Source organism: Echeneis naucrates, chromosome 6 (assembly GCF_900963305.1).
Source record: "Echeneis naucrates chromosome 6, fEcheNa1.1, whole genome shotgun sequence".
NCBI classification, from domain to species: domain Eukaryota; kingdom Metazoa; phylum Chordata; class Actinopteri; order Carangiformes; family Echeneidae; genus Echeneis; species Echeneis naucrates.
In genome coordinates, this window is record NC_042516.1 from 11,354,991 (window position 1) to 11,378,723 (window position 23,733).

Here is a 23,733-nt window from a genome sequence, read left to right on the forward strand (position 1 = left end):
ATGAATCCTCACCACAGAGAAGCCACCTGTATTTTTCTGCAGCCTGTCATATTGAGACCAATTGTTTAATGGGAGATTAGAGAAAAGAATGAGCAGTAATAAAGCTGTGAACCACAGGGGTCACCTTCAGGACCAGCTCATGGTTATTCCTGTCATTAGCATGCCATGACTCGTGCCGTCCTGCTCCAGTCATGACTGACATAGGATGTAGTCTTATGATTGGATGTCCAAGCTGCCCACTGTGAGACTGCAATTCTCATGCTGACTGACTAATGTGAAATATGGCAACAGATGCAGAGAGCAATGACTGAAGCACATTATTCAGGACCCAAGGGCCATTAAAGCCATAGCCATTAAATATAATTTGAAAATATTAGCTTTTTGGCACATGGAATAGCAGGTTGCGAGGTATTATGGTAATCACTAGATTCCCTAGGGTGCACGCTCTCTCCAAATGTTATTTCTATTTGTATATGCCTTTGTGAATGGGTTTTGGAATCCGTGGTCTTGTTTGTGGACGTTTTATGGGAGGGGTAATTCTCCTCAGATACTGGGGCAATTATTGCTTTTGCCAGAGCTTGTGGTCTTTTGTTTGAATCTAAAATAATTATTTCTCACTGGTATTGTGTGTTAGATGAAATGAATCTGTGCACATGTGAACACATTTCATTTTTAACCCACATTCCCCCGTGTACAACATGAAATGATGAACTGATGTTCTATTTGCACTCGACCATTTATAACAGGCTGATGGACGCAAGCGATGTTAACTCCGGATCACAGCTGCCACTTCTAAAAGCTGCGTATTTTGTGTGTCGCTATAGTTGCTTTTCTAATGTGTGTACTCTGGAGCTCCAGTGCACTGGTTGGTGCAGACAGATCACTTGGTCTGTTTAACTTGAATGTTTAAGTATCTTTGCAATCGCAAATATTGGAATATTTGCCTTACAGGGCCACATGTTTCTGCTCTGCCTGCTCCGAGAATACAGTATTTATCCAAAACACGTTATTAAACTGACCCGACATCAAAGCCATGCTTTAGAGCAGCAGTGCAAAGCTGAATTGTGCACACATGCTCAAATCAATAGTAAACACAGGTCACTGCTTTGGCCTTTAAGGCTAGAGAAGTGGTTACTGTGGCTGTGCTGAGTGTTTCATTGTGGCTGGCTGGGAAGATTGGCTCGACCTTCAAGTGGACGTAAAATATGGGAAGAAGTTTTTTTTTTTCAACAAGACAGATTTTTCTGACACTGTACATTATAGCAAGCCCTCCGTTATGGTGAATGGACTTCCAAGTATTACATTTTCTTTTGTTCCACCTACTCAAAAGGACATATTTGCTGATTTTCTGTATTTTTTTCTGGTGTTTAGAGAAGTTTAAATTGAGAATTTTGATTCTCAATCGTGTTTTTAAATGTAAGATATTCAAACTAATCTACAATGACCAATGTTTTAATATTTCCCTTTGTTTTCAGCTGCTGGCTGCACATTTGAAGAAGACTCAGACCCAAATCTTTGTGACTTCACCCAAGGGGAGGACGATGACTTTGACTGGCTGTTGTTTCGGACGTACAGTTCACCTTATGCCAGCTCTGACCTCCTGCGGGGTGAGTGCTCCTTTCTCCTACAGTGCCTTGTGATTGCCTTTTCAGGCTGCACCCATTTTGTGTTGTGAGACTTGTGTGGGCATCCTTGATTACATAGAGCTGATTGGGAGCTTGGCCCGCTACAAATCTTTCTCTGAGACTTATTAAGGAAGAATTTTCTGGGGCATAGCAGCAATTGATGTGTACTCTGTTTCTTTTTAAATTATCTGAAACCCTAGGGGGAAAAAAAATTGACTGTTTGTGTCAATATGAAAGTTAGCAGTAAAATGCGATGGTGAAAGTCAGAGCTCATGGCTGTCCAGTGTTCATTATGCATCAGCTCTGATGAACCACTCACCCCAGTTTTGTCTGCTTCCCGCCAGGATAATTTTATGTTAACCAGCCTCACAGGACTAATGGAAACCAGCGTTTTCCTGCCATCATCCTCTCTACTTGTGGTTGCCAGAGGGAGATGGCATGCATAGTTTATAAGGTGCTCCTCCATCTCTGCATTAACAAATACCTACAGGGATCTGACAAAAAAGGAGTGCTGTTTCAGCTTCTCAGCAAAAATATCAGTGATGGCAGTGGGGTCTCTGCTGAGATGCATCTACAGTGGAAGCTTTGCAAAATGCTGAACTCCCTTTAAGCAATCAATCAATCGATGATGGGATGATGAAAATTCAGCCAAAGTATGACAAAACCATGGATTTAAGTGTTCCTTCTACATGAGAGGCAGCAGCAGAAAGAGGTGCATGCTGAATAGCTGCAGCAATTTCAGAAGCCTGAAAGCAAAGAACCAACATCATACATGAAGGGGAACAAGATAAGGAAAGATTAAAAAAAAAAAAAAAAAAAGATAAGGAAGGACAGATTCAGATATTGTAGATCATTTCCAAAAAAAATTTTAGGCCCCAGGGCCTCAATAATTAATCCAAAAATTTTCACTTTAGCAGCGTTTCAAAAATGCTCTCAAGTTCCATTCAGGAATAAATGCAGTTATATTTAAATTCTGGTTTACACTATTAACATACTTTCTTGTCTACCGGTGTCGATTCAAATGGAACTCAGGGTTTTATGAATCGGAAATTTAATCCCAACCTCTTAAATCGCATTTAGTTCACCTCCACGTCATCAGCATTCACGTGAGGTTCTGCATGCACCCATAATCCAATTGAAGGCAGGCGATGGGATAATTAATACTTTTCCCTTTAGGTTTAATTAAAATTTTGTGCCATGGCATTTACAGCGATCCAGGGCTTACAGTGAAACGGGCTGGTGCAGGTAGATTGATGCAGGTGGTGCACTGTGCACATGATGAGATGCTATGGGACCTTCTGACCATCAGCTCTTGATCAACCAACTCTGAGCACAAGGAGACAAATTCAGCATAATTTATTCCTTCATCTCCATGAAGAAGAAGCGGTGTGTCACCCATGCTCTATTGCACACAGAGTAGTGTCTATTCCATGTATGCACCAGGACATTTTCCCTGTATTATTTAAGGTAGATAACCTTCCCACAGATACAGGCAGAGAAGATGTTTTCATTTTTCTTTTTCTTTCTCTCTGACTTAATCCCCCTGTGTTGACTTCTAACCATGTATCACATTGGGCAGCCATAGTAGAGGGATAACAAGAGTTTATGAGATAAGGCTATTTACATTGGACCAGCATTAACTTTGTGGGGCTGAGAAATTGGTGTCGAGGGAAGATTAGTAAACACAGCTGAGATAGCAGCAGCTTGTGGCTCCCAGGAGAAATTAGAGACTACCGTTCCCATGAAAGAGAAAATCATCTTGAAAAAAAAAAGGAAGAAAGATGATAAAATGTGAGATCTTAATAAGAATGGCCCCTTTTCCTCGCATTCCCCTTTGTTTTGGGTCAGTTTGGAGACGTCAGGCTTCTATTGATCATCTTCAGCCTTTCTGCTTTAATGAACAAGTTGGGCTTGCAGGATGATGACCTTGTAAAGAAGAATAGGTCTGCGTTACAAGTACACCTTGTTGTTTGAGAGGGAAATTCATTAGTTCCAAAGTTATGTCTGCTGCAAAATCCATTATAGTGTCTAGTATAATGTAGCAGGCTTGCTTAAACGGGAAATACATTAAATGTGAAGGGAAAAAAAACTGTTAATGGCAATTATTTTGCTCTTTCAGCTCATGTTGTCAAGTGTTCTCACTATTTTATCCTTATGGCCCAAAGATAAGATATGTGGGAGACACAATGTCTATATATTTACAGCAAAACAAGAAAGAAGGTTGCGCAGAACCTCTTTAGCTCATTGTTTGGTCGGGATGGTGAATTTAAAGCCCAGACAGGAACAGACACACATCACGCTTTTGTGTGGACAGCGAATGACAGGAACACAGAGAGAACCATTAAGGGGACTGAGTGGGTGGTTGTATCACCACCTCAGAGCAATGGCCTTCTGGGATTTGTCTTGGCATGCCCAGTGGCCAGTCCAACTGTGAAGGCTTTTGATATACCTTTGTGTTGTGCACCTGTAGTATGCCAGTGGTTGGAGGGACTATCAGGGGATGATGCTAACAAGCTAAATCTACGCATCTCTCTCATATCATAACTGATCTCTCTCTTTTCCTGTTATCCCTGTCAGGTGTTACCACCTGTCACCAGTTACAAATCATAAAGCATGCAGCTTATTGTGTAGTTATAAATTCATGACATTGCAGCTGTGGCAATGATTTTTGCAGCAGCGGCCAGGAAGCATGAAAACTGGAGTTTGACTGATTGAAGTCACTACAAAAGATAAATTGGCTGATATCCAAAATGTCTTCAAGACTTCCAACACTCCTTTGAATATCACAACTCGATAATGTATACGAGGATGAATTTGTCCTTTAAATTGGATATTAGAGACAGAAAGTTCCCAATTCAACCCTCTGTTCTGACAGGTGTTTGTTCTTGTTCAAGTGCCATTGAGAACAAAATCCTCACTCGGTTTTTCCACCTCAGCAGCAGTGTCTCTTAGATGTTCAGAAATTGGAGCTTTAGTTTCCAGTCGAGTCAAACAGAAATTCTCTGACACCACTGATATAGTGCTGAAATACGCTGCTGCTTCTTTTTCCTCACCTTGTGCTGCATGCTAATTCAGCATATCACCCCCCCTCCCTTTTTTTTTTTTATAGTGTGTCTGCTATGCTGTCTGATGGCACTCAGACAGTAGAGGCAACTTTTAAAAATAGGCTCTACAGCAGAAGAGACTCCAGCTCCATGTGTGTATTTTACATCACAATGCTAAAAGCTACAATGTCAATCAACTGACTTTTTTAGCAGCTATGAGCACAACAGATCATTAAACGCATACCCTAAGACATTCTGAATGGACTCTCATGTTTGATGGGACCTGGAGTTCAACAAAGGTTAAGACTCACGTGACGTATGGTTTTTCAGCATGGTCATGGGGTTAGAGCCTGGTCAATCGGCGCATGCTGTAGCAGCAGGCCCGGTATAATGACCTTAACGGATTTAATTCATACAATAAAACACACGGACAATCCTCCATCTGTATCTCCAGCATCGTCTACCAGTCAGCCATGGAGGACGGTGTCATATCTTATGGCCCACGCTATCTGTCACCTCTCACCCCTGCCTGGCCTCAGCCACACGCTGCAGATTGGCTGCGCATTAGTGTGCACGCGTGTCATTGACAGTGACCCGAGATTCATCTGCATCTGTGAAAGGAGGAAGTAGAGCGACGAGACAGATACATCTGCTGCAGGAGAGGTGTTGTTATCTGAACTGACCAGCCGTCCTCGCTGGCTTAATACTCTATTACACTGCTCTCTGCTACCTTTGCCCTCTGGCAGGCTGCATTTACCATATATATCCTGCCCATATCATCCCATTTCAAATTTTCCCATTTATTCTAAGATTTAAAATTCGGTTAGTTTTACTGATATGACCAGGTACATGGCTGGAAAGTTAATATGTTGTACAGCTACACTGTAGGTATAGCTATCCTGAAGGCGCTTTGTTACATTTTGAAGCGAAGGCGATTGCTGGAGCTGTTTTTATGGCATTGAACAACATGAATGCATTGAAATCCTAAAGGTTGTGACGATCTCTCTGTTACTAATGTCGTCCATCCATCCATCCATCTTCATCCGCTTATCTGGGGTCGGGCCGCAGGGGGTAGCAGCTTCAACAGGGAGCCCCAGACTTCCCTTTCTCTAACTACTAATGTCATATTTTAAAAATTTTTGAGATTTCTGTAGTAAGTAATCGTAAGAAAGACTCTGATTCGTTTACCAATATTTCAATTGTGGTTTAAACTATGTTTGATGTCTTCAAACTAAACCAGAGGCCTGCATTAGTGAAGAGAACTATCTAAGAGTGTGATTATGTATCAGGTTATTAATGAATAGCATAATTGCTGTTCAGATTTTCAGTGTGTGTTCTTGGACCATTCATTTAGAGAAAATATTTTTTTCAGCAAATGTCCCAAAATGACAATTTTAGGTCTTTAAGCTATGTGATGGATATTGACATCTGATGTACAGGTGATGTTGTATATCACGACAAACTCGAGATTTACTTCTCATCTGTCAACGTTGTTTCTTTTAAGCAGTTGTTGGGGGGTAAATGACAGGGACAGATGATTCACAGAAAATATGTGAACCAGGTAAACAGTAATTCAGAATCAATCAGCTATAGTTAACTGGCAACTTTACAGCCACTGGAAAAAAAAAGCAATGTCTTACTTACTAGAGCATTTAAAGCACAGGTACATAAAAAGTTAAATAAAAAACTGTCTTGGTCTTGTGGTTTCGATATTGCCCGTTTTCAAACAACAGTTTAAATATTAAAGTGATCAATTATCCAGCCATACCTCATTTCTGTTTCATTGGAAAATATCCAAAATACTGAGTGTTCAGAAAGCTTGAACTCTATTTACATATTCAGAGAAAGAAGAGCTTCCCTTTGCAGTGTTGAAACATTTTTCTCTTGTTAGGGTAAAAAAATAAATAAATAAAAAAGAAAAAGAAAATGACTCTGGACTTGAAACGGGTGAGCAGATATATGGAGCTTGAAGTCATGGTTGAGTAAATCTTTATAAACGTCATGTAATGGCCTAAGCAGTGCATAAGCTTTACAGGAAAGCTCAGCTTCAAGGATAAAAATCTGCGATGATGAATGAAATTAGAGATGAGATAAAGTGGCCTGTTGTTTATTTCTGGGGAACATCATCCTGCCGAGGAGCTATATTTGTCATTTAGCTTACAGATGGTTACAGAGAACAATTTTCCCTTGAAGAGAGTTGTGTCTGGCTATGCGCCGTTTAAGAGTCTGAAGGGTTTCATTTCAGCCAAATGTTCCACTATCTGATTTCACTAATTAACAAACCTTCAGTCAGAGAAGGAACAATTAGTGGAGTCAGCAGTTGTACTATTTGGTGAGAATGAAAACCTGCAGTCTTCCATGGCTGGTGTACTGGACAGCCTTGGCTGAAAGGGAAAATGGCTTACGACTCATTACCTGAAGGCATGGAAGTTCACATTTTATTGATCACCGATGCGGATGTGCCATATAAATAACTGAAATCTGTGTCCCCTTCAAAGTTTCTCAAAAATAGCTGTCTTGTCGAGACAAAACATTTTAAAAGATAACAAATCATTCAAATTCTTTTTCTGGCAAGCCAGTGCAGGATCCCTTTATGCCTTCTCAACAGGGTAAAGAGGCATCATTGTGCCAAATGCAGAAGCTTGCAGTTTAACTGGAATATAATCTGCAGTTAGTTCTATTCTCATTTTTTCAAACTCGTACTCACAAAATGAGGTGATAGGTAGGCATGGTAATACAACCCCTTTTTTGCTGTAGTTTTCGTCTAATTAGAGTCGCTTCAGAGGGACAGACACAGATACAGGGCTTTTAAAGTGTAAGGTCGCTGGTTTAACAACATAATTGACGCTCAGGGAGCGCATTTGGGATCATTGCCAAATGGCCTTAACTCAGGATGAGTTGAAGTGGCAGGTCACTTGGCGTGTAATGGATCAGCTCATGAAAAACCAGATGTGTAACACCAACAATAGTACACATTTGTATAAATTTAGGGAATTTTGAATTTTGGCTCAACTGTCGCTTTTTCATGCTCAGGCCTCTAGCTTTAATGCGGCGGCAACATGGTTAGCGTTTGAAAGACTTTCTTCTCAGTTTATTATGGAATGAATAGTACAACAAGCTGAACTGGACGGCTGTAGCATTAGCACATAGGCAGTGCAATCGAAGCATTTCTTGTTTTGTTTAGCAAAACAAAAAATCTAATATAGCATTTCACTGGAACATTTTCATCACCGTGGACTCAGGAAATGCTGCCAACCTTAGAATATAACTGAATTAGGCACAGTGTATAGCCACACTGTGGCTCTCTGCAGTGGAGAGGTGTATTGAGCTAAATTCTAATGTCTGGTCACATTGACAGTACATATGATAATCATAGTAATATACATGTTAGTATGGTAGCATACTAATATTTGTTAAATGCCCATTGTTGGTTTTACACTGTGGATATATATAACTTGATAGTTAAAACATTACCAGGTGGACAGTAGTGCCAGCTGAGTAACCGTAACAGTAGCAGTACTAAGCTTGGATTCATAAAGGTATCCAAAGCTTTTTTTATGTTATGATAGTAAAACAAAAACTCTACTTCAGATGATCCAATCTGAATTTTAGGGTGAACTGTCACCATTATAGAATATTGATTTTGAAAAAAATGAATATCTCTGACAGCTATTAATATTTGGAGATCCTACATTGATCTGGGAAATGGAGGCTTGGAGCTCAGAGTTTGGGGGTTGAAAACATGGATGCTCTCAAAACTATTCAAGATTTTCCATCACTCAATGTTAGGCCCTCTGTACTTCGTATAAAAAAAGAAAAAAAAAAGAAAAAAAGATGAAACTGAAGATGAAAAACTTCACTCACAATCCTTTTCCTGCCCACTGACTTTGAATGGTCTTTAAATATTTAAAGTTTTCGGTCTCTTATCCTTGTCCTCTTTTTTGCTAATCACACATTCCCTCTGTGGTGATCTGGTGATTGGATTAAGCGTTGTATGTGTACCTGAAGTGGATAGTTTCAGTATGTGCATTTAGATATCTCCCAGCCTCTGTGCACTCCTCTGTGTCCAACCTTTGCTCCAGCTGTCTATGAATGTTCTCCCATCACAGACTTGGGGGCCTTGGCACTTTGAAACCAGAACAGAAAGTATTTCTAAAAAGGCCAGCATTTTGCTCCTTCAGTACACAAGTTAGGCCGGGGAGTGAAAAATTCTAATACAGTTTGAAGTCCCTATCCAGGGAAAGTCATTGATATGCCATTCTGAGCTGTAGCAATTGCAATAGAGGGAGAAATATTTCAAACCTTTGGGACTGCTTGAACACAAGCAAGTGGGGTGTCAGAACAAGATGAATGCGGATTTGCCACTTTGATAGTGTCATTAATTTAAAAAGGTTGAAAGTCTTGACAGCTTTCAAGGCCCATCGTTGCTCCAAGCGTACGAGTTAAGAAAAACAGGGGAGAACTTGCAACTAAAAACACTTTCCCGCAAAACATCAGCAGACCTTGACCATCAAGCATTTTCCTGAATGTGCTCGACGCAATTCAGCCTCTGGGTAAAAACATATTTTCAGTGGAGAATAATGCTGGAGTTGCTCGGTGGCCATAAGATCAATATCACGTCAGAGGAAATCATTTAGAATAAAAGATAGAAATGGTGTCATCGAATAGTCAGAATTTCAATAATGCTAAAAATATTTTATTGCTGTAATTGTCATGTGCTATCATTCTTATCAGTTTAAAAGCTTCACTTGTGACACCATAGGACATAAAAGAGACATCTTTCGCATGCAGATCTGCAATTAAAGGTTTGCCACTGGATGCTTACCAGTAAAATAAAGTATTCACAAAAAATGAGCTGGGTAAATTTCCCAATAACTTAAGACTTACACTTAACAGTACAGGTAACTGCCCCAGCTTGGTGCACTCCCAGGAGGTCTGTTTATATTGCATAATTCACAATTTACCATCAAGGTCAAGTGCAGGATGCAGTAGATTGTCTATAGTGTCCATGCAGATTCAAATTTATTTTAGTAAATTGAAAGGGACATTTTCATGGACTTCAGTCAAGTGTTCCATCTAATTCCTCTTGAACATCACTATCAGTTACAATCAATATTATTTTAAAATAGGTTTATATGCTAATAGGAACTCATAGATTAAGTTGTGTATTTTACATTTATACATAATCACACACAGGAAAAACATCCTAATAATCAAAGCCCTTCCAGTCAGGAAATGAAGAAGTCAGTGATTCAAGGGAGCAAAATAAACTATAGAAATAAATGGAAGAGCTACAGTAATCATGCTCCAGGACTGGTTTAGTACACCAGTTGGTGCAGAACCAAAAGACAAACACCCTTACGGTGCAGAAGAAGAAAACAGAAAAAAAAAAAAGGTACAGGGAAGAAGTGAAGAGCAGCTGCAACCGATTGCCTGCCCATATACAGCAGAAGCTTTATCAGCAGTTTGTGATGACTGGTGACCTCCACAGTAAATTCTGCTTAGAGCACTGCAAATGTTAATTTAAACTATGTTACAGCTCTGAAATGAAAAGTTTAAAACTTTATAAATTAGTTGTGTTAAAATTCAAGACAGGAACACTAAAGTCATCTTCCTACGGGATCACACTGTTGCACTTGTTACTGTCGTTTTGCTGATGATGCTATTTGAATGGCATTATTCTCCACTGTACGCTTTATTTACATTTTGAGGTTGACTGCTTTTCTATTGGGAAATAAAACTCTGCAGTGATCTCCTGTGGGAGTGCGAAGCCTCCACCATCTGCTTATAAATGTAGTGCCCCGTGTCACTCTGGGAGCCAACTTTATGCTTTGGATGTCCCTCTGGGAAAACTGGTAGTGGCTCTAAGCATTTGCAAAGCAGGTCCTCCGGCCCCACAGCACTAACAAATCAGCCGTTCAGCAATGCACAGGCCCCGCGTTATAAGACTCATAACCGTAGAAGATCTTTTCTGTCTGACTAGCACTAATATTTATATGACTTTGTAGAACAACACACACATTTCAATTGTCAATCCACTTAAAATTAAGTATCTGTTCCATATTTATATCTGTCCCCACTTTGGCTGAGTAGGTGATGAATGCATCATTTAAGGCTGAAACTGCGGCATATGCTTGAAATATCCTCGACAGGGATAAATAGTGTTAGATAATGCCGGGGATAAACATCCCTGCAAATGCCATGAGAATCAGAAATTGTATGCAGCCATTGATTCTCTGCTGCGAGACCTAATGATTTCAGCAGATTCCGTCCATAGACACAGTGGGTGGCACGCCAGTTGCCAGGAGGGCTTCTGAGTATAGGTTATTTCATCTCCACTTATTGGAATAACATTGATTTGAGATGTAGGATCCTCTTGAGTCGGCAACTGGTTTGAAGACTCATGAAGTGCCAAGAGGGTCCTTCACACAAAAAAGTAGGAGGGACGAAGCATTTTATTCCACTTCCTCATGTTCCCTTTTCATCTCTCCTCCTTTCCTGCCATTCTCTTTCACGGACTTCCTCTCAGGTGCAATTAATTCAGCAGTGTTACTATAATAACTCTTGTCGTGCACAACACCCTGTCAGTAATTGATATGTAGGCACTGCTTCTGGGTGGAGCCATTTGCATTATATTGTGTTAACTGATATGATAATGAATGTGAAAGGCCTGATGCAAGCAGAATGACTAACAGGAGATGGATGGCCATTTGAATTATACACAATAAGTAATATATTATATCAAGTCTCAGGAGTCCACAGCTCTTCTCGCATTTGTTGCCTGTCTTTTGCTCAGCTCAGCTTTGGCTTCTTGGATATATTCTTGACTCCTCGGGCATCTCCTTTTTCAGTCTCCCATCAGCTATCATGTTTCATCCAACCGTTCTTAATATCTAATGAAAAGAGAAGTAAAAAAAACATAAATAAAAATGTGCAAATTAATTTTCAGTACTGAGATTACGACACTGAGGTGGTTGGTTGGTGGCATATTAATAAAATGGTCCTATCTAAAAAAAAACGAAACAAAAAAAAGAATAATCATAATAAAAAATAAAATAAAATAAGTGGCAAAATGCCTGCAGTGTCTTTTGTACAAGTCTGTTTGGTATGCGGTCCGTCTCCGTACTTTTAGCCTGACTGTTGATAATTAGCTCCTCAAGCTTCACCAAACTTTATTATTCTCCATTAACACATATGAAAAGCTTATTGGCTTTCAGACAAGTTATTACTGTGTGAAGGGCTTGGATGAAGATGGTGACACAAAATTCGGCTTAAAACAAAGATAAATTAGCTGCAGATAAGTCACTGACAGTTTAAATTATAATACGTTTTTTGATTTAAAAAGTTTTGTGTTAAGTTTGATCCTGTCCTGTACATCCTTTTATGTATATTTTAATTCTGCTTACTTTTCTAGTTAAATGTGGGAATGATTTATCAGAATTGTTATTGGAAGGGAAGTTTGCATACTTAATGAATCTTCATAAAGATTTGTATGTCATTCTTAAATAATGCAGCTTCCATCTTGACCACTATGGTAAAGAGCCAACAGGAAGCAGTGAGCAAATAACGACTGGTACTTGGAGAATTCCTGTGTCCAGTTTCATCATATAACTAAATTGATCAAATTGGAGAGAATGCGATTTCTAATGACAATTTTCGACAGACTGTTCTTGACACATAGAACATACTTGTCATCTTCACCCTCGCTTTAAAATGTGGAACATAAGGATTAGAAGAGGAAGGAATGATTTACATGGGGATTCTTCACTGTCATTGGAGAATGAGGGATGATTATGTGTCTGAGAAGATTATATGCGTGAGAGACAAAAGAGCTTCCCTAAAGCTGGACGTGGTGGAGATAGAACATTTTTGCTGCTCCAACTGTAAATGTCAGGGCAGACGGAGAGCGTGGAAATAAAGAGAATAGAGGTTACAGCAGCCACTGAAATGACAGATATTCGTTTTGAGAAGTGCCTTGTGTGCTTTTATGGCATCTGTAGGATTACTGCATTCGATTCCTCTCTCACAGTCCCAGTCATTACTGTTTTTACTGCCTCCATCAAATCTGTTCAGTACCTCCCACCTTCAGAAATATTGACTGCAATTATAGAGTGTGAATGGCATAAAACCGCGGCTGTCTTTTGCGATCATGATCAAAATGTGGCTTGTGCTGGTTGCAGCTTCAAGCCTTTCAATTGTTTTGGGTAAAAAAAAAAAAATCCCTACAGTCAGAGTATTTCAAGCCTCACAAAAAAATATCAGAGATGGTGGTGAGGTAGCTCGATTCGTGGTCCCACTCTCTGTGTTGTTTGTAATTGCAGTAAATAGCATGTCCCTCCGAGGAACATTCCCAGGTTGTTACAGCTAATGATTGCTGGGGTCCACAAGGAGCTGTCTGACAGCATTTGCCCAGATAGTAATATCAGACAATGGGAACGGGGACGATGGCAAGCGCTGTGCTGTCGCAAACACAAGCGAAACACGTCTAAATAAACTTGGCATGGGAACTTGGAAGCACAGCATCATGCATGCACACAGTATGCTGACTCTTATTTTCTATATACAGTAATTGATTTATGCAAAAAAAAAAACATGAGGCAGGCGTGCTTGGAGAATCAGCTGCTTTGCCTTCTTGTCAGTTAATGTGAGTTTTGAGGCGATGCCATAAACTGAAATCTGGATGCTCTGCATCAGTTTTATTGTGACAGTACAATTATGAAGTTCCAGCTCCCACTGTTATGTGGGTTGCTTCCTTGTCACCTTGCTAAGGGCCACTCTCTAAAGGGAGCAATAGAAAAAGCCATAATCGTAACTTCAGGGGAAACTCATATTCTTTTATATGCTTTGCTTGTAATTTTTTCAATGCAGAGAAAACATGGAATTTGAAAATTCATTTTGTGGGATGCAAACTATTTCAAAGGCTTTCCAATGGGCCTTATTTCTGTATGGAGGCAATGCTGCCCCTATCCAGCTCTGGTGGCAAGGACACAGAAAAAGGTGCCTTCTCAAAAAAATATGGACACGTGAGACACAAAAACATGGCTGGCATGGCTACTCTGAAGGCACCGGCAAATCTAAAAGCAGATGTATAGTTGCACTTCAGATTTAAAAACATTTAGCCATGACAGTCAAGAGCTGGACAAAAATGAAGAGAGATGCAAGATGTTCAACAAGATGTGTGTACCTGTTGGTGCACGTAATAACTGTTGTACTGAGGTGCATTAGCAATGCACATTACTTAAATAATGTCAGTGTAAGACTAAACTGTCGCTGTTGTTAAATAAAAACACATCAACTGAGCTAGTGCTAATGAATAGAATATGAAATCTCACTGAATCAGGGCTTTGTGAATCGGAGGATATCTGGAAATCAGAGCCAGCACCAAGTCCTGTCACACATACTTCCATTTTTAAAGCAGTCCTCCGACTGCATTTACACCAACATCTCACCTCTTCCACACCTTATCTCTAACTCATTGGCTCACTCGCTTCCTTTCTCTTTATTGATTCTTCAAAATATTCTATCGCTCCCAAAGTCTTGAGTTTAACTCCACAGCCAGCTGTAGCATTATATTGCATGATATTGAGAATGCGCTCAAATGGCAGTTCCCTTCCTGAGCTGTACTTGGGGCATTATAAATGCCTATACTCACGCAAGCTTGCTGCAACAGACTTGCAGAGCTAGACTAAGATATCAACAGCGATTCCCTGGAGAGGCAAGCTCTTTGTGGCATGGCAGCAGCAGCCGAATACTGCTATTCTAGCCTGTGCTCATTGCTGTAGGCATATATGCCTCTGGGTGTGAGGGCATCTGCATCTGCATCTGTTGTTTTGTTTTTTTGTTTTTTTTTTACTGAAATGTCTGCTGGTATGTCAAGACACTCCATCTTCACTACTAATGTAGAATAGTGAAGATGGAGTACCCAGAGTAGGGGTACTGAAATTACCCACACAGTTGAAGTTGAGGCGGTCTGCAGTTAGACACTCCCCCACTTTTCTCTATTTCTTTTTTTTTGTTTTTTGTTGAGGTACTGTCTGTCCTCATAATCATAATCCTGACCTCCCTTACTCTGTCAGGAAAAGTTCTTAAACAAATACACACAGTCAAGCTCGCTGCAGAGTACAGCCTGCCAATTTGAGACTAATCTAATGATGCACAACAATTTCCACAATGTACTTGCCTATCTTTTTATTAATTGAATTAGGAGAGGAGTACAAATAAAGCAGATATTCCCTCCACATTTCTCTGAGCTTGATTACAAAAAGCACAGACTATTAAAAATTCCAGCGGTGGGGTCAGAGTCGTGCTATCTTCTGCTACGATTAGAGAGCCAGATAAGCAAGATTTATTAGCCAAACATCCCGACAATTAATTAGGAAGTGGGGCTAGACTAATCCTGTTTCCACAGGCTTTAGCGGGTCGAACCTGCTTACACTACCAAGAGGAGCAGAAGAACACTTCAAAGACAAAGCAAATAAGGGAAGGCTTAAATCAGCACCCACATGTAAGCGCATGTGTTGATACAGTATAATTACTTTGTCTGTTGCTTGAGTTTGTGAGTGCATGTGACGGTGCATATACAGTGTGTGTGAGGATAATACCCTGCAGCAGTTATTATTATTGTATATATTGGCACTGGATGGACACATGTACAGGCCAGGCTTGCTTGTTTACGGTGCAGCTGCAAATCCACCCTCTGACGTCTTAAGCGTGAAGGTTTAGCCCACTCCTCAGTTCAAAGGCTTGTCTCTAATGCTGTTGGCTTTCGGGTTCCCACTCTTTTTCTTTTTTATCTTTTACCCCCGTGGCTGTGCTAGGCTTCATCTCATGGAGGCATTGCGCCCCGAGAGGCTCGGCAGATCGAGGCCCTATACGAGTGTGCACTCTGCTCTCTTTGTTTCGGGACTGCTTGGCCTTTGGGCTCACTAGACCTTTGGCTCTTTAAACACAATACAGACCAGCAAACAGATGGTTGAGAAACTTTGTTTTAGTTATAATTAAACCATCCGCTCTGGGACTGGTGCTATTTTTTGAGTACAATGTCAAGTAAAAGTCAAGATGGATCACTTGCAGGCACACTATGTGGGCGGAGAATCCTATGGAATCTGTAGTATAATTGTGATTGGAGCAGTTTAACTGAAGGTCTGTCAGGGCTGTGTATACTTATAGGTTATTATGCACTGAGCTGAAGTAAAGCGGTACCTGAGCATATGGTACAAAACCCTTGAGGAAATACAAATCTGTTGTTACGACGTGTGCTGAGTCTCCACCTCACTCATCTGACAGTAACCACATTGAGCTTTTCAAATACTCCTGTTTGCGCGACAATATGTTGGCTTATCCTCAGCTCTGTGTCTGCATCTGCATGACACAAGTACAGCAGACAGTCAAAACAAGTCAGTTTTATTAATGTCGCACATCTGCCTCCGGGGACTTCGCAATCTGGACAGCATTTTGTGTTGATAGTTTGATCAATGTCTTGGACAAGTCCCGGAAATGTCCTTGTCTCGAAGACGAGCCAAGAGACAGTCTGGATGGCTGGTGGGAATTCAGACCACAGAGGATAGTAGTTGTACTTCACACCCTCCATGTGTGAATAGTGGGCATGGTGTGAAACTAAGGAAAAACATGTGTGCTTTCAAGTTCTGGGGGGTAGAGACGGACATGCCTGCTCAGCAAAACTCCTCTGGCGAGAAGGGGATAGCAAACAGACTCTTTGAGTAAATCTCTGCTTGCACCTGTCCAGACCTGGTAAACTAAGGTCTTCATAACAAAGTAATTTCTGAGCACCATAATTCTTGGCTGGGATTCATATACTGGAAAACCAGCCAGTGAATCCTTCAGTCTCTGTCCATCTGGCTCCATTGTTAACTGCAGACAGACTGGCTGATGAGCGTAGCCTGGACGTAGAGGCAGAAATGCAGCCCCAAGCTCACAGGAGCCCCCTTAGGCTGGAGCTTGGCAGGCCTTTTCAGAGCCGCTCTCTCCAGCACCCTCTGAAAGCGAGCACAGTAGTCTCCACGGTTGCCTAATGGCCATACTGCTGCTCTTCAGAGTTTGGCAGTTGACAGTTTCTCATCCTATTTAAGCAAGAGGTGCAGATAAAAGCCCTGGCAGGCAACAAGGAGAAGTGAAGTCTGAGTTGTCTGTAGAGATTTAAAAACTAGGAGAGTTGAGGAGGAAAAAAAAAAGGTTTTGTCTGCCATGATTTATTGATTACTTTAAAGTTAGCTTTGTTCTGATACCAGAAAATGGATCCTCTGAATACTGACAATACCTGAGGAAGGCAATATGTTCACATGTGACTGTCTTATTTCTCAGTGGACCACTTACAAGGACATACTGCATCATCAAAATGGACATTCACAAAATAACTTCATTTTTATTTATTTATTTATTTTTTTACCTCAGCCTTGCTCCAGACCATGCACGAGGACAAACATCCAAAAACTGGCCCCTGCCTAGCCTGTCATCTGTAACTAGCTCTAGATAATTTCCTCAAGTAATGCACATAGAATAGAGAGGAATAAGAGAATAAGACTGCAAAACAGAATTCCATCTAGGTAGAGGAATATTAAAGGCAAAACTGGGAAGAAAACAGAAGGACAGCAGATTACATGCAGTAAAAGGAGAAAGCAAGAGAGTCCAAATTTGTTTTCCCTGCGTCACTCTTCATTGTATTTACTGTGCATAGTTGTGTTACTAAGGCGGTGTTTGAAAACATAGGCTCAATGAGTATTTGGCTTTGCAGCCTTGCTGCATTTTTCTTTTTCTTTTTCTTTTTTTTTTTTTCTTCCTCTGAAGGTTTTTCTTCCCCTCTCCTAGTCTCTTTGTCAAGAGAAGGATGTCACACCATAGACAAGACACCACAAAGAGGGCCAGAAAAAAAAAAAAAAAAAAAATCCCTCTGCTCTCAGCCAGCAGAGGTGGTAATCGATGGGAGGTTAAACAAAAACAGAGGAAGAAAAGCACACTTTCTGCCAAGCTTTGGAAAACAGGAACCACAAAAAAAGGAAAAAGAAAAAGTGTGCCTGTACTGGCTCAGCTTTTCTGTTATATTCAAATGTGATTTTTTTTTTTTCTTTTAAAGCAGTGGACAACAGCGAGAGTTGACACAGATGACGGCCATTTGTGTCAGTACAAACAACAAACGTGGAAGAATTTTACTTTGCCTTTCTGTAGGTGTGGGTCTATATACATACATATATGTATATATATATATATATTTAGTTTTGTATGACTAGCGGCCTTTGTTTTAAAAATAGTTGTGTACTTGGTAGTTAGTTGTCACAGTTTCTATAGTGTGTCATTATGCTGCTGCATGCAGACTCACAGAAGGTGTAACAGGCATTTCTCATCAAGCACACTCACTGTGAAGCACTTATGATGCTGCATCCTTTAATTTGCATAAAACATCTCAAATGAACACTCCAGTGAATTCCTCACTTTTTGCATATGCAGCCACGTATTTTCTAACCAGTTGTTCTCTGCTGGCTCCAAATACCTTTCGTGGTTAGCTGTATTGCGTTTCAGCTCAGATGATCTCAGTTATAAGGTGGGACGCTGGCTCACCAGCATGTTTCCATTTCATATCCTCATATAGGAAGATGCTGATATTTAATCTTGCACTTTGATAATGGAAAACCATCAATTCTTGAAGCAATATTTTGATGTAAAATTCAATAGTTTTTTAAAAAATTGGAAGTAGAATTCACAGTATTTTTTATTTTTTTTTTATACAAACAAGTAAACCTGTAATTTACACATGTATTTCATACACCAACTGCCTTCACTCCCAAACAATACAGGGGAATAGATTATGGTGTGGCACCGACTGAAGGGCGACGATCAATAGAAACTAGTTCCAGTAAAAAAGGTTTGTGGATTGTCAAGCGTAACCTCAACATCATTTTAACTCGGTGGTTAAAGCACATGGATGGCTGGCATCGACAATAGGAATTTTCACAGTCACAGTTAGACATGATGTGCTGTCCTGTGTATTTACAGCTACCTTTTTTTTTTAGGTACATTTTAACTTTGAATGTTGAAGTAGAAAATTTGGCAATTTGAAAAAAAAAAGGACAAAAAACAAAAAAAAAAAGTCATAATATTGCAAAAAGAAAACGTACAAAAAAAAAAAAAAAGTCACAAAAGCCGAATGTGCCACTTCAAAATTTGCAAAGTGGGAAGCACAGTACACAAAGCATGAAACCTTGATAGTCATTCAACAAACTGAAATGTGGACAGGTTTCTGATATAAAAAAAGAGAGAATAAAACTAATGTGTCGTTATTCTGTATTAATTGCTTAAATTTTGTGAATTCCTTTGAAAATGTCTGTTCCATTCTCACCAGAGGCCAAGGTCAGGGCTACTGTAGCTGTCACCATGATGAATGGTTGTTACTGCGCACCAAACAGGCGCGGATTGACAGTTAATCACAAGCACATTACACCTCAGGGATGGGCGGAACTGCAGCCTCCTGCCTTCAGCTTCTGCCTGACCATCATTATGGTGGCTCTGCAGCCTATCAGTGTCTCCCTCAGATTTATCTATCCAGCGCTATGCTGTGGCCTCATCTTGGGCTCAGCTTGGCACCTGTCCATCCATCTTTTTCTAAAGTTTTCCTCAGGCGCAGTGGACACAGTTTCTCTTTCTATGCAGCTCCTTTGCTGCCATGTGGCAATATGATGGTTCATTTAGTTGCTACAACTGAATAAAAGTGATATAGAATTTGCGCGTGTGGCGATCTGCCCCTATAATATAAAGCTGCAGAGCGCTTTATATAAGTGTTCACCAAACTCACCAAACATTCACCAAGGAAAGGGATAGTGTGGGTGGACAACTTTGCTGATGGAACTGGTTAAGGCAGATTAAAACAAGCAGAGTACTTACTAAAAAGCATGCTGAAGGCCATTTAGGCTGCAGCTGTTGACAACACTGACACGAATTTCGAGAATAGGTGTATTTGTGTGTGTGTGTGTGTGTGTGTTTTTGTGAAGAGAGGAAACAAGCAGATCCTATGTATGGTTGTGTTGCTTGAATGGCTTATTATGTTGATTTACTGTAGCACTGTTGACTCTAATATCCTGGGATATAGTGTGCCTACAGCCATTCAATTAAATCAGTACAATGTTGACTTTGAGCGCAGCTTTGACAACGACAAATATCTTTCAAATGTGCGCAGTGTGACAGTTCAGTTTGCCTGTCATGCAATTAATAATTCTTATGCATGTCAGCATTAGCCAACTGCCATTCATTTCCTCTCGTGACTAGCTCATTAGCTTCTGTCACAACAGACGACCAAACCATGGTGTATGTTATTACACAGTCCCCCCCCCCCAAGGTTCCCTGAAAGCCTCATGGTTTAACACACGGCCGTGTCGCCCATGCTGACATGTTAATGGGATCAGCCATTGATGACAGGGAGCTAATGAAAATCTAATCAGAAAACTAGCCCGGATGGCTTGGTCATCTTCTCCTGCTCTGAATGTCGCTGACACGAAGCTGTTGAGTTTCTCCCCTGCGTCCTGAGAGAAAATAACTGTCTCAGGTCTCATTACCTGCTCTGATTTGTTGAGCCATCCTGAGAGAAAGGCAAAATGCCCATTCATTAATTGATTGATTTATTTATTCACTCACGCATTAATTTTCTATACATCTTGTCCCCTGGGAGATGAAAAAGTTATATCAGAAATGGAGGAGGAAACGCATCAGACAGATTGGGCTTTCCATTGCAGCAGTGTTAAATTTAGCTCCACATTTTGAAGCAGCATGCAGGTGATGAGTTATTGGAGCCCCATTAATTCATTCTATTTTATCCTCCACCTGAGAGGCAGGACAAAGAGGAGGTCAGGGCTCAGGCCAAGATAATAATTTAACTATCCAAGGAGAGCAGACATGACAGATCTGTCCATTAAACATATAATCCCTCAACAATTAAGGGAACATAGATTATAGTTAGCATATAGTTCCACTGCTGTGACAGAGGACCAAGTGTGTTTTCTCTCCATGGCCAGGCAGTGTGACTCAGAGGAAAAACTAACTGGGATGAAGCCCTCAAGGCCTGGATGCTGCACTGAAACTAAACAATCAAGCTTTCCAGAGGAATGTGTGAATGCCCTGTAGGCGTTAAATGTAGGACAGCCATGCAGACCCATCTGTCTGTTGTTTTGAACGGTAATGTTGCACCTGAGTTACATATGAACATATGCTCAGCGATTAGACTAACGTGCAGATAAATTTCATACTACACAAATACTCAGTTCCAAATGTCCCAGTAAACATTTTGGCATTCCCGTTTGCTTCTTCCTGGGAGTTTTGTGAGGGAGACAATGCAACGAGCAGGGAAGGCGATTCAAGTTTATTTAAGTGGATCTGAGTTGACACACTTCACAAAAAGGTTATGGAGCTTCTTAACTACAAATTGTGCCTTGATATTGTTCAAACCTAAACTGGCAACAGCTATATTTGAGCAATTTAACAGATTGCATTTCAATGATCAATCCATGGATTAAAGATAACACTGTGTCTATTATTTGTGGTGGATGGTGATATAAAAAAGGCCTACAAACCCAGAGTGACATGCAGCACTTAACAGTATTGTATGTTTTGTTATGAAAGCCTTGGGGTAATTGTGTTGTAGACAGAAAGGATGTCTTTCAGAGCCATGCAGTGTGTTCTCTGAGGGTGATGACTGGCTGATGAAGTGCTGCTGAGTGCTCCAGGGCCACTGTTTTGGGGCACTGCGACACGATGCAGCCATAGCTTGAGCGGGATGACAACAAGGTGCCAGCTTCCTTCTGCACATATTCAGAATATGTCCTTTCTCAGCTTCTTGGCCTCTGGCACGTTCCACAGGGAGGCAGATGCCTTGTCCCGCATATCACAGCCAGCTGTCCATCAGCTGCGCACAACAGTAAATCAAATTCCTTTACTGTAGTGTGGCACACATGCAAATACAAGAACTATTAGCAGGCGATTGCTGTCCTGCAAAGTGCCATCGGTGCAATGAACAAACGCATCAAAATGATGGTTCTTCTGTAGATAGCCTTCCAATATCTCAGCAACACTTCCCCTTATGATGATCTTGTGGTTCATTTATGATGCCATTCTCAAGTAGTTCCTTGCTTATCTGAAGGGCCATCTGACACGTTCATTCTGCAGAATGGCAATGTGGGCTTGCACTTTGACCAGTCTGCTAATGGTGATACATGGCTCATTGGTGAGAGATAAATAAATATATTTCTTTCTTCCAGATCAAGTGGAGACAAAATTAATTTGGGCCCTCTTGGTTATCGAGTTTGTCTGTCTGTGAGGGAGGTTATAGCCTGACCACATGGTTGACTATATCCCTGACCTACCTTTGGAGCCCCAGGGGCGATCTTATCCTTGTAGCCAGGAGAGCACACACACTGATACGGAACACGTCGTGTGACAAAAAGCTGCTGTGTGAGCTCCAGGCAGCACGCTCCTCTAAAATCAGCAAGGATGTGGAAATGAAGAATTAACTCTGTGATGTATTCAGGTCATATTTGACTATATTTCACTCTGTAGGATGTTCTCAATTTAGCCAATTATTACAAGTTGCCCATTGTTTGCTGCACAATGCTTTTGTGCATCTGTGGGTGGAGAACTTCTCCTGCTACAAATAACTCCAAACTGCAAAGTTTATCAGTGTCTCAGCTCAGTTTTTGGGGAATCTTATGAATTTTAACAGTGCAGAATACATTAAAAGACTAATTTGCAATTATTCTATTAATTTGCATTTCTGGCAGTTAAAGCTGAACTAATCCTTTTTAATGACTTACTAATTTGAGTCATATGGTCAAGATCTGGTCCAGTGTGTGAGGGATTTTCTACTGCCTTTTTTTTTTTCAGGACTACATGAGACACCACCTCTGTGTGTCTGGCTATGGTTTGAGAGGACAGCTGGTATGACAGTCGCCCAAAGCTAAATATATTTCTGAGTTGGTTTGTCCTCAGAATCAAGTTAGTTCCTGTATTTCCAAAAAATAATAATCATGTTTATTATTTTTAAGAGTTGCGTGTGGTGTAGTTGACAACATGAAGGGCGAGTCATGGTCATTGCAGTGCGGAAAGTAAACAGGACTGGAGAGTGTGATTTTACTGTTTACTCTACTCAGGATTAGCACTGTATCCTTATTGCTCATCATAGATATACACTTTATAGCTATCAATGATGGCGCAAAACAACATCATTCATGCATTCACTCATCTAATACATCTGTTTCCGGGTTGGGGAGGGTGTTAGAGCCAATCCCAGCTCCCACTGGGTGAGGGTGGGGTACACACTGGACAAGTCGACAGTCCATCAAAGGGCCAACACACAGAGACAGAGAGAGACCAACAACCACTCAGACCTACAGACAATTTAGAGTCACCAAGTAACCCAAACATGCACATCTTTGAACGGTGGGAGGAAACAGGAGCACCTTGAGGAAACCCACGGGAAGCACATGCACCCTAACTCCGCACAGAAAGAACCCCCAGGCCGGGAACCAAACCCGAGAACTTCTTGTAGTGGGGCAACAGCGTTAACCATTATTAACTATTAAACAATAACAATTGTTTAGATGACAAAAACTGTGACCTGTTGTCCTGTCGAGGAAATCACAAAGGGATTAGAAACAAGTGAAAACTAACCGAAAGATGACATGAAATGCTGAACCTTTTTATCTGTAGGTCACAGTGAGTGAGTAACCTTGTGAAAGGCTTTACCTCCCATATGCAGAGAAGCTAAAGTGTCATACACTGCCCCGGCCGTGGCAAATATTCTTACAGATTTAAGATGTAAACTTTAGTCTGTCATTGAGAACTACAAAGTGGCATTTTATAGGCAGCAGTGGTTAATTTATGAGAAAGAAAGTCAGATTATAAATTAATAGTGATGATAACGATGATGCATTCTATTTATGCAACAACCTTCTTGCAATTCAATTTTTCCACAGTTAACTAAGCAATTGAGGGATGACTGAAGAGATAGCCAGTGTAGAGTTATTTCACTAATTTAAACCAGACGTCCACACATGGGGACATACTGGTGT

At 40.7% G+C, this 23,733-nt stretch overlaps 1 protein-coding gene across 4 annotated transcripts in view; it reads left to right on the forward strand.

The window, feature by feature from the left end:
- The window catches only part of ptprub (protein tyrosine phosphatase receptor type Ub), a 143,044-nt gene that overhangs the window by 42,552 nt on the left and 76,759 nt on the right, over positions 1–23,733 (forward strand). For all 4 annotated transcript variants that reach the window (XM_029503380.1, XM_029503379.1, XM_029503382.1 and 1 more), the window contains exon 2: positions 1,476–1,607. In XM_029503380.1, coding sequence (XP_029359240.1) covers positions 1,476–1,607 — 132 coding nt within the window. The remainder of the gene's footprint in view (positions 1–1,475; positions 1,608–23,733) is intronic.